At 38.1% G+C, this 19147-nt stretch overlaps 1 protein-coding gene across 1 annotated transcript in view; it reads right to left on the reverse strand.

Moving 5' to 3' along the window:
* plxnb1a (plexin b1a) overlaps positions 1-19147 on the reverse strand; it is a 104843-nt gene that overhangs the window by 15407 nt on the left and 70289 nt on the right. Inside the window, exons 5-20 of the mRNA XM_052092084.1 lie at positions 16958-17086; positions 16239-16339; positions 15987-16119; positions 13013-13169; positions 12426-12534; positions 11063-11171; positions 9187-9870; positions 8408-8539; positions 7883-8005; positions 7623-7716; positions 6025-6191; positions 2825-2976; positions 2515-2620; positions 1750-1886; positions 1245-1421; positions 256-475 (exon numbers count right to left, since the gene is read on the reverse strand). Coding sequence (XP_051948044.1) covers positions 256-475; positions 1245-1421; positions 1750-1886; positions 2515-2620; positions 2825-2976; positions 6025-6191; positions 7623-7716; positions 7883-8005; positions 8408-8539; positions 9187-9870; positions 11063-11171; positions 12426-12534; positions 13013-13169; positions 15987-16119; positions 16239-16339; positions 16958-17086 — 2730 coding nt within the window. The remainder of the gene's footprint in view (positions 1-255; positions 476-1244; positions 1422-1749; positions 1887-2514; positions 2621-2824; positions 2977-6024; positions 6192-7622; positions 7717-7882; positions 8006-8407; positions 8540-9186; positions 9871-11062; positions 11172-12425; positions 12535-13012; positions 13170-15986; positions 16120-16238; positions 16340-16957; positions 17087-19147) is intronic.

The raw sequence follows: 19147 nt of genomic DNA on the forward strand, positions 1-19147 counted from the left end.
TAAGACAAGACAAGCACTTTTGAAGGAATCTACATCTGTCTGGTGTCTTTATTTTATGCATATGGAGTTTATACATTTCTACAATATACATATATTTTTCTATGAGTGTCATTACTAAAACCATAATTTGTGCATGTAATTTGATTTTCTTTCCTTAAAAAAGATCACAGATTATTATGGCAAAAATCTGAATCAATTGATAGTCCTGATTTTAGCATAAGGTCACAAGCGCAGACTCACTTGTGTGAACTCTACCTGTTTTATGGCACACAGACTGTCCTCAGGACAGTCTGGTTCTGGGACTATCCTTCGCTCTCTTCTGAGAGGTTCGTAATGTTTGATCTTCTCACCAGACCCCACACTCCTCCTCTTCCTCCTCTGAGAGTGTGGCTCCAGTGGGGTTAGAGTCACACGGATACGTGGCTCCTGTACCACATCCAGATTTTGGCCTAACACTCGAATAATACGGCCCCCGCTAAGACAAACACAGGTAATAAATGAGTTGGTAATGAAGTACTAATTATAATTCATTTATTATTTCCAAATAATAAATGAATGACAACTTATGGAAATATAAGCCTACCCTCAATGTTTTCTTCAATTACATTAAAGATGTCATACGATGTGAAATAATGATGTCCTTGATCTTTTCATATAAAACATTTTACATACTATGGAAACATACCGTACGTTTTTGAACTGCAAACTTTCTCCCCAGTCAAAAATACACCAAAAAGAAAACATTTTAAAGTAAAAAAAAAAAACACTCATTCTGAAATTCTTGAACACTTTCAATTCAGCTAGACAAATAAATTACAACATCACAGCTCACATATTTAACCATCAGCGAGTCCTAAAATACCAATAGCCCGTAATTCTACGTTGTTAAGTTCTTATTTTACATTAGAAGAGGCCATGCAGCAAAAAAATTGCCTGAAAACAGAACCCCAGGGCAAAAAAAATAAAATAAAAAATAATGATATGACTCCTCTACCACAACAATAATTCACTGACCATATCAGAATTGCAACTACAGTAATGTAACAATGATCCAGATGGAGATTAATGCTAAGCATTAACTACTAAGTTACCCTCCCTTCCCAAAGTACCTCTGAGGCTTACTGGGTGTACTGCTTTAAATAAATATGTTACCTTATCTATATATGATTTCTTAACACACACAAACACACACACACACACACACACACACACACACACACACAGTAAAAATGTAATGTCCTTACCTAAGGAAACTTTTGGAAGGAAACGCATTGGTCACATTGGGATCTGGGGTGTAATGATAGAATACTTCCTGTAGATGGCGCTCGGCTCTGCCAAACTGCACTTTAACACCACTCTCTCCAGTCCTGTTGCTCCCTCCAGTAACACATTCAACACGTTCGTTGTACTGCTCCGGAGAACTGCTCAGATACAGACTTTATTACAACTCTAATAATCTCAATCTAACTTTGAAGATTTTAATCATGTACAAGCAAAAATAAAACAAAAAGACATGGTAAATTCCATGTCATCAGAGTAGATTAGATTTCTAAATTGGTATATTTACGATATAGCTCATTGTTTTGGATCTACGAAGTCATATAAACAGTAGGATTACTGATTATTTATAACAATCAGCTGTAGATATCAGGTGCTGTTTGTGGTCAAGATGATATAATAAATAGATTAAATGATGACTCTTGTCTGGCTAGAATGCAGTAGAGGACGTATCTCTATGCAGTCACTCACATGTGACATGGGACTCCACCAATAAGAATGCTGATCTCACTGGGATGGCCCGTCAGTAGGCTCCGTCCAGTGATGGTGAGTGATGTGCCGCCTGACATTGGGCCTTTCAAAGGGGACACGCCCAATAACGATGGGTCCTTGAGTTTTGAAATACAGAACACGTACACACAAACAAACACAAAAGAAGAAATTGGTTGGTAATACACATGTGTTGTTGTCAAGTGGTGAAATTAGTATACAATGATCTCATCAAATTAAAACTTCAGATTTATAAAAGTTGTTTAAAGGGATAATTAATTAAAATAAGAAAAACTTTGTCATAATTTACTCAACCCTTGTGTTGTTCCAAACCAGTAGGATTTTCATGCTTCTGTTGAACACAAAGGGAGATGTTTGGTGGGATGTTCACGCTGCTCATTTCCACACAGTTAAAATGGATGATGACCAAGGGCTGTCAAGCTCCAAAAAGCACATGGAATATAGCGCACAAGTTGCATGGACTATTGGACTTTTTACAATTTATTTTTAAATGGACAGGCTTTGGTCACCATTCATTTTTATTGTATGGAAAAGAACTGCATAAATATCCTGCCAAACATCTCCTTATGTGGTCTATAGAAGAAATAAAACCATACCGGTTTGAAACCAGTTAGTAAATGCTAACATCATTTTCATTTTTGCAAATATTGAAGGAATTCCATGCACTATATTCATACTTGCTCAACCATTTCTATCCCATTTAAGGCATGTTGGATTAATGGTTACCTGGTAACGGAAGTGCTGGGCAGACTGCCCGATTCCTCCACCTTTAACCTCTACCGAGACGTGCCCACTCCGCTCCCCCCCACTCGCTGTGGTCTCACAAATAATACTAACAGGCACACAAAGAGACCTCCCATTAATCAGTGCAGTGGGTCAATGCTCTTCATCATACTGTGCAACTCAACTGCCTAAAGCCATTAATACAATGTCATTAGGGAATGCCAGTATTAGCATTCAAAATTGCAGTAGGAGCTATGATCATACAAAGACTCCTCTAATATGGTGTAATATGTTGAAATGAGGAATGCTTTACCTGGAAGAGACCTCATATCTGTCAGGTATGACTGTGCAAGGGATTCCTCCTATGGTGACCGAGTGCTGGATGTCTTCTGCTCTCTGACCCAGATTAGAGCCAGAGACTGTGACCACTGTGCCGCCCTCCACTGGACCAGAAAGGGGCTCAATCTACGATACAACAGTCGAGTCGAGATAGTTTAAAAAAAAACAAGAAAACAGTTCAATAAGTTACTGCATAGCAATGCTCTGGAAACCATCCACAACTCCGAAGCATTGTGGCAGTAAAGCACATAAAAGCACCCCTCACCTTCAGAAAATGCAAAAATCTACTTAAATCTACAGTTGTTGATGTGTTTCATAACTTCTGACCAGGAATAGTTTAGCCCAGAGAGAAATTGCAAATTGCCAATCAGGTCACATTTAAAAGATATCTACCAGAAAGCTTAGGTCACTGCAAGAATAAGGCAAATGTCTGTGCGCGTTTGCAGTTATTTAGGTCATAGTGGAATTGCAGGTAAAATCGGTATGCGTTATGCCTTAATTTATTCATCCAGTAGACAATACAACTATTGTACAAGCATACAGTATGGGTCAACACAGAAAGGCTGAGCCCTCAGGGCAAGACACCGCAGCATACCTACTTTTATAGGATAAGGGCAGTAATGTAGATTTTTGATTTAGAAGAGAAGGGGATTTGAACAGGGAGTGAAAAATGTCAAACACAAAAAGCAGGAATAGGCATTCATTAAATGGGTTGGGGCTTATGAAGCAGCATATAGTCTTCTTTTAGTGCTGTTTTAACATGTAACCTGACATCTATACAAATAAAAGGAATAGTTCACCTAAAATTTAAAAGATACAATTTTCAATTATTCAAAAGTATAATGTACAGGCAGTCGGTCATTATCACATAATGACATGTTACAAGAAAAAACCCAATGGGGTGATCAGGTCCCTGAAGTTTATTTATTTAGATATTGACCAAGTAACTGTGCATTATCCCTTTTTTTTTTTTTTTTTTTTTTTACACATGGCTGTTTAAATGAATAAATAAATGGATATTAAATTTGATCTAAAATCATTTTATTATGTGAGAAGAAAGGATGCAGATTGATAGAGATGTAAAACTAGCAGAGACATGTAGAAATATATATGCACTGCCGTTCAAAAGTTTGGGGTCACTTATTCTTTATTATTCTTTTTTTTTTTCTTCCACATTTTAGAATAATAGTAAAGTCATCAAAACTATGGAATAACATAAATACGGGAATTATGTTGTGACTAAGAAAAAAATCTAATCTGTGTTATATTTTAGCATCTACAAAGTAGCCAACTTTGCCTAGAATTTACAGACATGTGCTCTTGACATGTTCTCAACCAACTTGTTGAGGTTTCACCCTACAGTATTTAATATATATATTAAACAGTATTGAAGGAGTTCCCATCTACTGTATTTTGGGCACTTATTGGCTGCTTTTCTTAATTTTTTGGTCCAAGTCATCAATTTCGAAAATGTTTAATATGTGTAAAAATGTATTTAAAACATTTGAGCATATGCCTTCAGATCAAAAAGGTTTTTAAGATCATGAGAAACATTTTAGTCAAGTGTATATTCTCTCTCTCTCTCTCTCTCTCTCTCTCTCTCTATATATACATACACACATACACTCACCTAAAGGATTATTAGGAACACCATACTAATACTGTGTTTGACCCCCTTTCGCCTTCAGAACTGCCTTAATTCTACGTGGCATTGATTCAACAAGGTGCTGAAAGCATTCTTTAGAAATGTTGGCCCATATTGATAGGATAGCATCTTGCAGTTGATGGAGATTTGTGGGATGCACATCCAGGGCACGAAGCTCCCGTTCCACCACATCCCAAAGATGCTCTGTTGGGTTGAGATCTGGTGAATGTGGGGGCCATTTTAGTACAGTGAACTCATTGTCATGTTCAAGAAACCAATTTGAAATGATTCGAGCTTTGTGACATGGTGCATTATCCTGCTGGAAGTAGCCATCAGAGGATGGGTACATGGTGGCCATAAAGGGATGGACATGGTCAGAAACGATGCTCAATTGGCACTAAGGGGCCTAAAGTGTGCCAAGAAAACATCCCCCACACCATTACACCACCACCACCAGCCTGCACAGTGGTAACAAGGCATGATGGATCCATGTTCTCATTCTGTTTACGCCAAATTCTGACTCTACCATCTGAATGTCTCAACAGAAATCGAGACTCATCAGACCAGGCAACATTTTTCCAGTCTTCAACTGTCCAATTTTGGTGAGCTCTTGCAAATTGTAGCCTCTTGTTCCTATTTGTAGTGGAGATGAGTGGTACCCGGTGGGGTCTTCTGCTGTTGTAGGCCATCCGCCTCAAGGTTGTGCATGTTGTGGCTTCACAAATGCTTTGCTGCATACCTCGGTTGTAACGAGTGGTTATTTCAGGCAAAGTTGCTCTTCTATCAGCTTGAATCAGTCGACCCATTCTCCTCTGACCTCTAGCATCAACAAGGCATTTTCGCCCACAGGACTGCCGCATACTGGATGTTTTTCCCTTTTCACACCATTCTTTGTAAACCCTAGAAATGGTTGTGCATGAAAATCCCAGTAACTGAGCAGATTGTGAAATACTCAGACCGGCCCGTCTGGCACCAACAACCATGCCACGCTCAAAATTGCTTAAATCACCTTTCTTTCCCATTCTGACATTCAGTTTGGAGTTCAGGAGATTGTCTTGACCAGGACCACACCCCTAAATGCATTGAAGCAACTGCCTGTGATTGGTTGATTTAGATAATTGCATTAATGAGAAATTGAACAGGTGTTCCTAATAATCCTTTAGGTGAGTGTATATATATCTATATCTATATATATCTATATATATCTATATATATATATATATATATATATATATATATATATATATATATATATATTTGGATATAATAATTGAACCACTGTTTTTTTGGAAAAGGGCAGATTGTACATTCAGCTAAATATCTAATTTTGTGTTCCATACAAGAAAAAAAAAAAAATCAGGTTTGGAACAACATATGGTTTAAGAAAATGTTTCACAAGCCAATTAAAAAAAATGTTGTCTCATTTTGCCATTAAGAAATGCCATTAAGATAGATTTTTTTGAACACATCAAGCAAAACTCAGCATTCTGTTCACATAGAGCATAATGCACACACTTAAATACACCCACCGTGTGTATGTGAGGAGCAGGGCAGGTCTGCTGGATGTGGTCTGTACAGGAGCTCTGGTAGATGCAGCTGGAGCGAGACCCCTCACACCACACACATCCGTAATGCTGATCGGCTGTGTGACAGCGGCTGCAGTCAGAGCGACCCACCGAGCAGTTATACAGCCGTACTGCCAAAGACAAAACACAAATTCAACTATAAATAAACAGAATACAAAACTTTCAAATCAGCTAAGGCATGTTTTACGCAGCTAAAAGTGTTTTGCAGCATAACAACAAAAGTAGACATGTGTAGGACATTCACACCAACAGCATTCCTTCTGCATAACAGAGCTGTGGTTCTATTCAGAAAATAAAGTGATTTTTGAGATCCCACATTAAGAGTTTCCTATAATAACAGCCACAAAATTCAACTAATTACCAGGAGTGGACCACTTATAATAATTACTATAATTAAACTTTCGCAAGGGATCCTTAAAGGAATAGTTCACCACAAAATTTAAATTCTCTCATTTACTCCCCCTCATGCATTCCCGGATGTGTTTGACTTTCTTTCTTAAGCAGAACACAAATTAAGATTTTTAGAAGAATATTTCAGCTCTGTAGGTCCATACAATTCAAGTGAATGGGTGCCAAAATGTTGATGCTGCAAAAATCACATAAAGGCAGCATAATAGTAATCCATCAGACCCCAGTGGTTAAATCCATTTCTTAAAGTGATGTGATAGGTGTGGGTGAAAACAGATTCATATTTAAGTCCTTTTTTTACTATCAATCTCCACTTTCACATTCTTTTTTTCTTTTGTTTTTGGCAATATGCATTTTTCGTGAATATCGCCACCTACTGGGTAGGTAGAAGAATTTACAGTAAAAAACATCCACACATCTACACCTAACATATCACTTCAGAAGATACAGATTTAACCACAGGAGTAATATGGATTACTTTTATGCTGCTTTTATATGCTTTTTGGTGCTTCAAAGGTCTGATCACCATTCACTTGCATGTACCATGTACAAAACAAAACAGATATGCAAAAATAATGATTTATGATGAAATATTTCCCGTACACTCCCCCCGTCTTTTGTTTGTCACCAAAATAGATAAGATCACCCCAAACTCATACCACTAGTTGAACCAATGCTGCTGTGCCAGGCCAATAGTGATACAAACAGATCAGTGTTTTGATAGTGCCACAGAGACACAGTGCTTTTAAGGAAAATCAACCTACAAATGCTCACTTATAGTTGTCTCGCAAATAAAGCTAGAAGAGGTGAAAGTATTTTAAAATCGAATTACAAACATCATCTTGAACTTGCAAATATGCCTTTTTTCAATCAATGGGTGAGTAATTCTCTCTATTTCACTCCAAGTTGCTTCCTAAAAGCCTACATTGCAAAAGATTGTGTTGATAAATATGTTTATAGTGCATTTTCACCATATTTTCAGTTCAGCACTCTACTCACGGTAAAAATAGCCTCAACCGCAAAACGCTACTTGCGCTGCACTGCTTACGCTTGCAGTGTGAATGCTGTAAACTGTTAATGTGGATGCCAAAATAAATATGTGCCACTTGAGTCATCACAAATGGAAAAAGTACCATGCAGGTCTTTTGGATAGTCCACCTGGAAGGAATCTCTCCTTCTGACCGAGATGATGCTCCTGTATTCTTCCACAGCAGCAGAGTAGGAGTACTATGAAACCAAAACACATTCATTTCACGAATGACTTCATAGCAACATAAAATAATGGTGTGATTTTTTAAAATACCCTCTATCCTTGGTTTAATGTTCAATAGAAACGTTTCAAGCTGTTCAGTCACATTTACTTTACATCAATTTTGCGGTTGTGCTAGCAGACCTTGTGTAGTTGGCAGGTTATGAAGAACAGAGATGGCTGAGTGTCATCCACTTCCACGAAAGCGTCCACCACCACTGACCGGCCCTCGATCACCAACACACACTGGTAATCAAGCTCTTTGTCCTTATGAAACACAAATACACAACACCATTTATAAACAATCATTCAGATTTGGAATTCCTTTTTTATGCCCTAAATGTCAAAAATACTTACAAATATGGGACTTGTAACAAAATAGACCCTATTAATTATATTACTTACATAATACTTATGTTGTTGGTCTTATTATGCTCATTTCATTAGTGAACATTATTGTGAAGACAAATACTTTATTTTATATAATCTTTCTGCCTCCAAAATGGCTTTTATTTTGTCCTTATGTAACCAAGGCCACATAGGTGTTTAAAAATAACAGTAACCAATAAAATGTTTCACCTCATGAGGATCCAATCACCCTCCTCAATCAGTCTTTCAGAATGATCTAAAAAAATACAATTAACTATCAAGCTCTAGATATTGCATTACCTGGTAGAGGTGTAAGTTGTGTCCCTCTAGAGTGATTTTCCTTTCAACATTGACAGGTAGGAGGGAGCTGCCCTGGATGCCCTCCACACACGGACAGGCGTGAGAACCAATCATCTGTAAACTCTCTTCTCCCTGATCACAGACAGATGGACAACACACTTATTTTATTACACTGTATTCACATTCTCCACCACAGCTTTAATAGGAACAGAGTACAGAGGACAAATAGTTATTTTCCTGGAAATGTTACTTTTCAATGACTAGAAAACTGTGATGCAAAATTCCAGGTTTTCCAGGACGCGTTGGAACCCTGTTGTTCTATGAAACATTTTGCTTTAAAAGCATGCTTGAGCGATTTCTTTTCTTTTTTTTTTTTTTTTAAGAAATGCTGCTTAGTTTGATGTTTTATCAAGTGCAATGACATTTTAAATGTGTCCTGACAATACAAATACTTTTTGGGGCCAGTGTAGTTTACACATGCAGCAGTATTTTGTAAGTGTCTGTTAAACTGAAATTTGATGAAAAGCAGACAAAAAGACACAAAAGTGTACAAAAAGACAGACAGGGGAAAAAGTCAGGAGTGCTAAATCAAATGATGTTCAGACAGCTTAAATATTTAAGGTCAAACTAAAACGAGTAACATTATGCAAACTCCTTTTCACGTATTTAATTATATACCACATCATTCCTGATTTGTAATTCACGCTTAAGTCACATCAACCTCCAGGCCTCTGCCGCATAACATGCAAGCAGAGAATGGCCAAAGGAACCACACTCACCAGAAAGAAAAGGTCAGCCGAGTCGGACTGGTAGTCCATGTCTGAAGCGAGGAGGAAATCGGATGAATCAGGCCCTGCCTCACCATCGCCAGAGGGGGCGCTAGCAGATGACATAGCAGCACCTGTGTCTATAAGACCATCTACATCCAGCTCTGCCTGTGAGAGGGTCACCACTTCAGAGGAAGACGAAGGCAGCACTTCACCCAATCGCCCAATCGTCACCACTTCACCAGCTCTTAACGTGGGCAACGTCACTTCAGCAGCCTCTTCACGTATTGAATCTCCCACAAGTTCTTCGTACGATTGAGGGGTCGGTGTTGATAGCAAACCTACCTGGACTTCCTCCTCAATCCAAGAACCATTTTGCGAGGGAGTCGAGGCCTTTGTGAATATATCAGCTGACTCTGTAGTGGCCATGGATTTGTACATAGAGGAAGTTGTCGCGTGGTTGTAGGTGGTGGGTGGATTGTTGAGAGGGGTTGTAGTTTCCAGAAGTGGTGTGGTGGGGGCAACAGTGGGCTCTGGAGTAGTGGGAGGAGTCATTGAAGGGGTAGTCATGACAACAGTTTCGGTTGTTATGGTAACCTCAGGGGTTGAGGGGCTTGTCGTAGAGGGTGGCGAGGTGGTGAATGTGTATGTAACAAAGTCTTTTCTTGTTTGTGGAGGAGATGTGGGCAGTGTAAACTTGTGTTTGGACAAACAGAGAGGACAACAAAGAGAACGAGGGAAAAATGAAATAAATTGCAACTGAAATAAATGAATGCAAACTCAAATCAATTAACAATGCTGACTCAAACATAAGATTTCATAAATCATAAAACACACAAGCAAGCATTATGTATTTGAAACCAAAAAGGCTAATCAAAGCAAAGATGAGAAACTGCATAATTGGGTGTTTCTTCAATTATGGGCACTCTTAAAACTCACTGAAAACCCTTTTCAAACTCTCACTAGTTTCTGAAACATCAGGAACATTTCTAATACAAAAAATATTTTCATATATAAAGAAAGTCGTAATTGCATTCATTTTTCAAACTGAAATTGACACATTTTTCTCCTTAGAAACCAACTACCCCAACTTTTGCAAAATTATTAGTCACGACTTTTATGATAAAATTATATAAATAATTTTCAAACAATAAATATGGAAATAGTTTATGGTAATTTTCCTATTTGTTTAGATTATCAGGGTAGACCAATAAAATCTATAAATCATTGGTTCTCAAACCGGTCCTGGAGGCCCCTCAACACAGCAAATTTTGCACGTCACCCTTTTCTGACACACCCAATTTAAGTCTTGGAGTCTCCACTATAAGTTGAATCAGGTGTGTTTGATTGATCTCTTAAACTCTCATCCTCCACAATATTAATTGGCTGGCAGGCTGTGGCTATACAAATTGGATATGGAATTCACATGATTTGCATCAGGGAATCAAGCACCATTTTGAACTCCACATGAAAAGCGCTACATACAGTGACTGAATCCAGAATGGCACACTACCCATACTACTTTTACTGCTTAGAGTAGTATGGTAGTATGCCATTCCAAAAATGACCAGCATCTTGTTCTTCTTTTAGCGCCGGCACTGCTCACGTAATGATACTTCAAATTGTCCAGTAATCATTAGCTGACACTTCGAAAACTGGCGATGGGTAACAAGTTGAAATTATATAATCTTAAATTTTAAAAAGCTGGAAAAACAATTGATGAAGGCATGGTTTAAATGTGACCTTCATACTACAAATATACAAACAAATGACAATTTAAATAAAAATCAACTCCTGGGAAAAAACCTGTGTCTGTAGTTGAAGAAACACCCAAGCACATCAAACTCACAGATATGGCTACTTGATATATTATAAAACTTGTTCTTACATGGTGGTTGTAAATGATCAAACCATGGTCACATGTGGACTGGTGAGTGCAAACATGCAGGTGGATGCACCAATTGCATTTCCAACGGCTGTTTACACAACCGCTACACCTAAATAGAGAGAAATCAAAGAGGCCCATTAGTTTAGACCTCTGTTATTCAAGAGCAACAATCGCATAAATTAGATCTATACCCTTTTAAACTTTGAGCACTGATTGAAGATAGAAAAGCTGCCCTATATCCAAAATAGCTGAGCTCTAGTATTACACATGACTCCCTCAAACTCATCAAACTCCAGAGAGCTGAGTTCACAGGTTTCCCACATCGCAAATCAAAACAGCATGAGGGAGAGTTGGGCAGTGTATGGGTAAGGGAGGATGGTCAGGGCAGAGGATACAGCAGGATAATGGAATGATGGAATGTGGGAAGCAGCTGTTAAATCATCAGAGACGTGTTAGTGTGGTGTGAAGAGAGAATCAGCTGCCCTGCCCCTCTCATGCCTCTGGGACATTCTTAAAGCCATGAGTGCCTCTTACCAATGGATGTTTGAATGTAGGTGCTGGATGACTATGGCATGACACTAGATGATTACAATTTTCTAACATGGGACCAGAATGAAACATGATGAAAAAAAAATATATGTATAGTATGGTATACATTAGAATGGCCTACTATCATATAGTACAGTTTAGTATAGTGTAGTGCCGTACAGTAAAAAATTGTATAGCATAGTATAGTATCGTATAGAATGGCCTACTATCCTATAGTCCAGTTTATAGTAGCGTCTTACAGTACAGAACTGTACATTATAGTATACTGTAGTATGGTATAGAATGGCAGAGTATTCTGTAGTATAGTTTAGTACAGTGTAATAACGTACAGTACAAAACTGTATAGAATGGTATGATATAAAATGGCCTACTATCCTATAGTACAGTTTAGTACAGTGTAGTGTCGTACAGTACACTGCATAGCATAGTATGGTATAGAATGGCCTACTATAATATTGTACAGTTTATTATAGTGTAGTGTCTTACAGTACAGAACTGTATAGTACAGTATGGAATAGAATGGCCTGCTATCCTATAGTAAAGTTTAGTATAGTGTAGTTTTGTACAGTACAAAAGTGTTTAGCATAGTATAGTATGGACAACTGTCCTGTAGTACAGTTATTTATAGCATTGTGTCTTACAGTAGTATAGTACAGTATAGTATGGTATAGAATTTTCTAATATTCTACAGTATATTTTAGTATAGTGTAGTGCTGTACAATATAAAACTGTATAGTACAGTATAGCATGGCATTTTCTGAATGCTTGATTCGTATGAAATTAAATCATAGAAGAGTCTATCTGAGTGACTTACGGCATACTGGCAGAGAGCTGCTGCACCACAGAGCAGTCGTAGAAGGTGAAGTCTGAGACGGCTACAGTGACAGTCCTGAACCGCAGGGACAGGGTAACAGACACTGCGTCTGTCAGAGAGGACACACATATGAGAGGGGTCTGGAGCAGCTGGCAACAGGGATATTGTGACACTGATAAAGGACTTTATGCCAAACAAAATGTTTTAGACAGTATAAATTAAAGACACCACATTAATCATTTACACAATAGCATTAACATTTCTTTGGAATGTGTCCATGGAAGAGTAATGATGCGGAAAGCCAACAGAGGAAGTCATTGAAACCGGACGTTGATCATTACAGAATTCTAGAGTACATATAGAGTGATATAAGTTGGTCACTCTTAACTTCTCAACAATGTCACACATTAATTCAAATTAAAAGCAACAAGTTAATTGGTAATGCAACATCAAATATGGATTCCACATGACATAACGGTCACAATTACTTCCTCACTGATCCCCACATATCCAACACAGGCTTTTAAGCATGTTTGAAAGGAAAACATTCCAACAAGCCAACATCATTTGAAGACAGCACAACTTACCCTCTCCCTGTGGTACAGGTGGAAGTCTGTGGGCCTCTGGAGTGGCACAGGTGACTGTGGTGCCCTGGACAGAGGCAGCAGTTTCAGTTTCTTCAAAGAAACAGGAGTACATCTCACCCTCTGAGAGATTGGGCAAACCTAGGACATCCACAGCAATCTGAACGACAAAGAAAAGAAACATATCATTCACAACTGCAATCTCAAAATGACTGACCAGTAAGACAAAATAAATGTGCTTATTTTAGCTTTTGAAACATAACTATTTTTAACTTGACTGTATATATTGCCTCAACATTACAAGAATATAGTGGGTTTAATAGAAGTTCAATACAATGTTTGTCAGATGCTGTCGACAGTATCTGTGGTATGCTGCTGATTAACACCGAAAATAATTTTGAATCGTTCCTAAAGCCCCAAACACATCTGCAGCGACTTTATCACTTGATGTCGCTAGTCTCTGTACTGTGAAATTGCTAGTAGGCGTTCCTACTGCTATCGCTCTAACGTTATTGGTGGACTTCATGTCTGGCCATAAATGTGATCACAGATGAGAGCTATTGCCAGTAAAACCAAGATATCATACTAATTTGACAATGAATTGGTTCTATTGTCCCTAAAAATTAATGTTCTGCTGTATTTTTATATAAACTACAGCAGTGCTCAATGCATCATATCATTAACAAATTGAACAATCTATCAATTCAGACTGCCGACAGTTTCTTTTCCACGTATTATTTTATTATATCCAAGTGTGTGGTTACAGACAACTGGCACGCGACTCCATTACCTAGAAGGAGACGGGTGATGTAAGCTCCAGTGAACACAGTCTTCACTACTATTGGTTGTCGCTGCCAAAAGTCACTCCTCATTTGCATAAAGTTAAACTTTTCTCAACTTTGTGCACGAGCACTGAATGCACACAGCACGATTTTTCAAACTGCAGGTCTCTGAATCCACTGTATGCGCATGAGCCTGGATTTATTTGCACTAATTAGTGGGTCCATAAGGTGAGCTGTTGCTGTCACGAAGAAGTGCTAGAAGATGTAAATGCTGCTAAACAACAGGAGACGAATGTAGAAACAACAACAATGGATGTGCACGTCAAGAGCGTGTGTGTGAGGAGGTGTGGAGATACAGTTAATGTCAGAAGTTTAAATACACCTTAGCCAAATACATTTTGTAAAGGGGTTAAAGGGAAAGGAGGAGGCGAGAACCAGCTTAACAATATAAATAATGTTTAGTGATAAACTTAACCAAAAACACACAAACATAACCACACACAGGGCAGCTGCCTGTAACTCTCTCTAACTGTCGTCACCAGCTGCCTTTATCCCTCGCACGCCCCATCAGGCTGTTTGGGGGCCCCCCCTCCTCCGCTCTACACATTTAAACTCAGTTTTTCCACAATTCCAGACGTTTAATCGTAGAAATAATTTCCTGTCATAAGTAAGTTAGAATCACTACTTTATTTTAAGAATGTGAAATGTCAGAATAATAGTAGAGAGAATGATTTATTACAGCTTTTTTTTCTTGTATCACATTCCCAGTGGGTCAGAAGTTTACATATGTTTTGTTAGTATTTGGTAGCATTGCCTTAAAATTGTTTAACAATTTAACTTTAAATTGAATAATTGTCAAATATTTTGGGTAGCCTTCCACAAACTTCTCACAATACGTTGCTGGTCTATTTCTCCAGACAGAACTGGTGTAACTGAGTCAGGTTTGTTGGCCTCCTTGCTCGCACACGCAATTTCAGTTCTACCCACAAATTTAATATCGGATTGAGGTCAGGGCTTTGTGATGGCCACTCCAATACCTTGACTTTGTTGTCCTTAAGCAATTTTGCCACAACTTTGGAGATATGCTTGGGGTCATTGTTCATTTGAAAGACCATGTGCAACCGAGCTTTAACTTCCTGGCTGATGTCTTGAGATGTTGTTTCAATATATCCAGATCATTTTCATAATCTATTTTGTGAAATGGACAAGTCCCTCCTGCAGCAAAGCCCCCTCACAACATTATGCTGCTGCCACCCTCATGGATGTTCCTCTTCGGCTTGCAATGCTCACCATTTTTCCTCCGAACATTACTATGGTCATTATGGCATTTTGTTTCATCAGACCAGAGGACATTTGTCCAAAAAGTAAGATTTTGTCCCCATGTGCACTTGCAAACTGTGGTCTAAGATATTTTATGTTGGTTTTGGAGCAGTGGCTTCTTCCTTTCTGAGCAGCCTTTCAGGTTATGTCAATATAGGACTTGTTTTCCTGTGGATATAGATACCTGTTTCCTCCAGCATCTTCACAAGGCCCTTTGCTGTTGTTCTGGGATTTATTTGCACTTTTCGCACCAAACTATGTTAATCTCTAGGATACCTTCCTGAGCATGAAGGTATAATTGGCTGATTTCTTTTGATTTTCCCATGATATCAAGCAAAGAGGCACTGAGTTTGAAGGTAGGCCTTAAAATACATTCACAGGTACACATCCAATTCAGTACACCTATCAGAAGCTAATTGTCTAAAGGCTTGACATAATTTTCTGGAATTTTCCAAGGATATTGTCAATTATAAGTGAAACAATTTGTCTGTAAACAATTGTTGAAAAAATTACTTGTCATGAAAAAAGCAGATGTCCTAAACGACTTGCCAAAACTGTAGTTTGCTAATATGAAATCTGTGCAGTGGTTAAAAAATTTGGTTTAATGACTTCAACCTAAGTGTATGTTAACTTATGACTTCAACAGTCTGAAGGGATATAAAGACATCTTTATGGGTCTGAACTCCTGAGGAGAAATAGTCTGATGTTTCATATCAATTGTAACGTGCATGCACCAACCGCCTGTTTATGTACGCACAGTGGACACTACTCATATGGAGTATACTTTGACAGGCTTGTGCTCGATTGTATGCAGACGCTGAGAGTTTACATACAAATCGAAGTATACTTTGGGTCTTAAGGGTGTACAGTGGTACCTGTTTCTGCTCTCCAAGGCTGGCATTACATTGGCTCAGTGACTCTACTCTCAAACACTGCTGCTGCTCGTCAAAACTCCACAGCCAATGACCTTCCACTGAACCAAACCTACAGTCTGAACGCACCCCGCACCTGAGGGAGGACAGAGGAGAAACAAAAAGACAGAGGATGAGTAAGATAACTGCAAAAAAAACTAAAAACACATACAAGCAAGACCAAAGTGCAGTGAGAAATTTAGTAATTCAACTCACCGGCCATCAAGCACACACCAGCCACAGTATGGGTCCTTCACTGACAGACAGGAGGTGCAATCGGTATGCTTCTCACACTCCGCCACAGGCCTCTTCTCCACCTGAACACACAAAACAACATGAGAACACAAATATTCACATGGTGAATCACATAGTGACATAACTATGACACAGAGTTTCCACTCCAGGCATATGGCTGTCGGGTGAGTGGACTACACCCACACAAAATCTATGCACCTTATGTTTTCTGAGCTGATTGTAGGAGAACATTTGTGGAATTTTTAAGGGGCAGAATTACATATGGTGAAATCTATTAAACTAACCTCAGAGTACAGCACTCTAGCAATGTGCATCATCAGATTATTATCTGTTAAGTTATCTGTTCAAATTTTGGCAATTTTTAAATTTGAGTAATTTTGAAAGAGCCACAGTGTTTACACTCTTTAGTAAAAGTCAACTAATGAATGGCTAAATTATAGTTGTCTCTGTACATTAAGTTGGGATAGAAGAAAGATAAATATATTAGCTAAAAAGAAATTACACACATCATTTTTAACCAAACTTTCTTAAACAAATGTTAAAATATAATTATAACAAAGACAATCAAACAAACAAGCACATTTAGTCAAATATTTTGGCTATTTCCATGGAAATCTGCAGAGCTTTTTACAGTTGCCGATTACATGCAGGCCTACTAATTAAATCATTAATGCACTCACAGAATTGCTGGTCATGATGTAGAGATGTCTGTGGCTGGAATCCAGCAGTAGATCACTGTTGATAGCCAAACCTGGCTGGATGAGAAGGGTGGAGTAACTCTTCACCTCTCCTGATTTGGCCAGGAACAGCTACCATACAAGACAAAAACAAAAAAAGTAACCTGACAATGGCTCCTAAGAACTTCCTCAAGGTTTAATTGTATATTTAAGCATATTAAACTACATCAATTGCAATAGGACACCTTATAGACACAGAGTGCGGGCAGGTCTAACTAAAAGATCTGAAAGTGTCTGCAGAAAAGGTTAAGCACTAGAGCACTTCTAAGTCTGGTTAAAGGAAAGCAATGTATAAGGCAACTGCAATGGATCTGAGAGAGGTGCTTAATGCCTCTTGAATCCTATCATAAGTGGGGTCAATTTCAGCAAACAAGATTAGAATAGTGAGAATCCCATCAGAAGAGCAGGTATCCAGCTTAAGAGTGTGAGACACCTTACACCGAGAGCTGCTCACGCACTCCACCCATCCAGGTTTGCGTTTTAACTGGATTACCACTGACAAACTGTCAGCTCCTGTCTATTGCAGTAGGAATCATGCATTGGTACATTATTGTATTATGCAACAACAAATAGTTGTGTGTATGTGTTTGTGTATGTAGGGTAATAGGAAGTGCACCTGCATAAGATAGATGTGTGTTTGTGAGAGGAAGTAGTGGGGTCCAAAAGTCTGAGACTGAACATTTTTAATAATAATAATAAAAAAAATGTGAGTGAAAAGATAAATTGAAAAATGAACATTGCTTTTGATAACATGCACTCGAGCTGCCACAGACTCTACAAGTTTGTACAAAACATGATGATCCATGCTATCCAGCATGAATTTAAAATGCTTCCAAGAACATCATGTGTTCTTCAATGAAAATGCAAGGATATTTGACTTTTTGTACAAAGGAGTTAACATGGTCAATGTCTCATATTTTCTTACATTTGATGAGTGACCAAGAAATGCTGCAGAATTTTAAATATTTCTTGTTAGTAACTTTTCTGTTTAAAATCCTTAAACCTTTAAACCTTTAATGAAAAATAAATAAGTATTTAAATAAATAAAAATCTCAGCTTGTCAATGTGGTTTCATATGGTCCCACTTAGAGGACAGGGCAGGAATTTGTTTTCAGAAATAGTTTTGCTTGCCCTTGCAATTCTTTGCATGCCTTCGCAACATTTTGCCAAGGTTTTAGCATGGCATTTGTAGTAAAACCAGTAACCACATGAATGCCATGGTAATCTATAGTAAAACCATGGTAACTATATGGATACAGTACACTTTATGGTTACCACCAAAAAGCATGGTTACTTAACTTACTTTTCATAGTAACTACAATATTACTATAGTAAAACCATGTTTTCTGCCAAAAAACAAAACAATAAAGCCTGCAACAGTCATGGCTACCACAATAATTAATAGTTGCTATAGAAAAATAATTTACAAAAAATGTATTGTAAGGGAACACAAACTATTGTGAGGAAGTGAATAACTTATTGTGAGGGAACGAAGAACTTATTGTAAGGGAACAGAAAATATTGCAAGGGAATGAAAAACGTATTGTGAGGTAACGCAAACTATTGCAAGGGAACGAAAAACGCTCTTCCTTCGAGAAAAAGTGCAAATGAAGGCCAGTTTAAGTCAGACTTCTAACTTGGAAACTTAACTCTGAATTTGCCGAGATGCAGGTGTGTGACATCATGTCGGCACCCATGGGGAGATTTACAGAATCAATAATAAACATTATTGTAGTGGTATATGTCATCTTCCAATCATCAGGCAATGGAATAACCTTTATAGTTGGAGATTGGAGGTAGTAACAAGTCAGAAAATATCCTACATCTGACTATGAATGGAACACAGCATGAATCCAATTAAAATAGGTGGTTTCTGATGTCACATACACCTAAGGTTCAGGAGTGACCTCATTCAGTACTAAAACCTGCAGCTTGCAAATCTGCATCACATTTGAATTGTAAACATTAAACCTCATCGTTCCCAGGTTCAATTTGAATAGATGCACGAGTCTAACTTCATGGTAAATATGTTGATAGTAACAGCATAGGATCACAGAACACAGAGCGGACTATTGTTTGTGATATTATTGGTGTGGAATATATAGGAAAAATAGGACAATTTAGAAATATGAA

The sequence above is a fragment of the Xyrauchen texanus genome, chromosome 25 (assembly GCF_025860055.1).
Source record: "Xyrauchen texanus isolate HMW12.3.18 chromosome 25, RBS_HiC_50CHRs, whole genome shotgun sequence".
NCBI lineage: Eukaryota > Metazoa > Chordata > Actinopteri > Cypriniformes > Catostomidae > Xyrauchen > Xyrauchen texanus.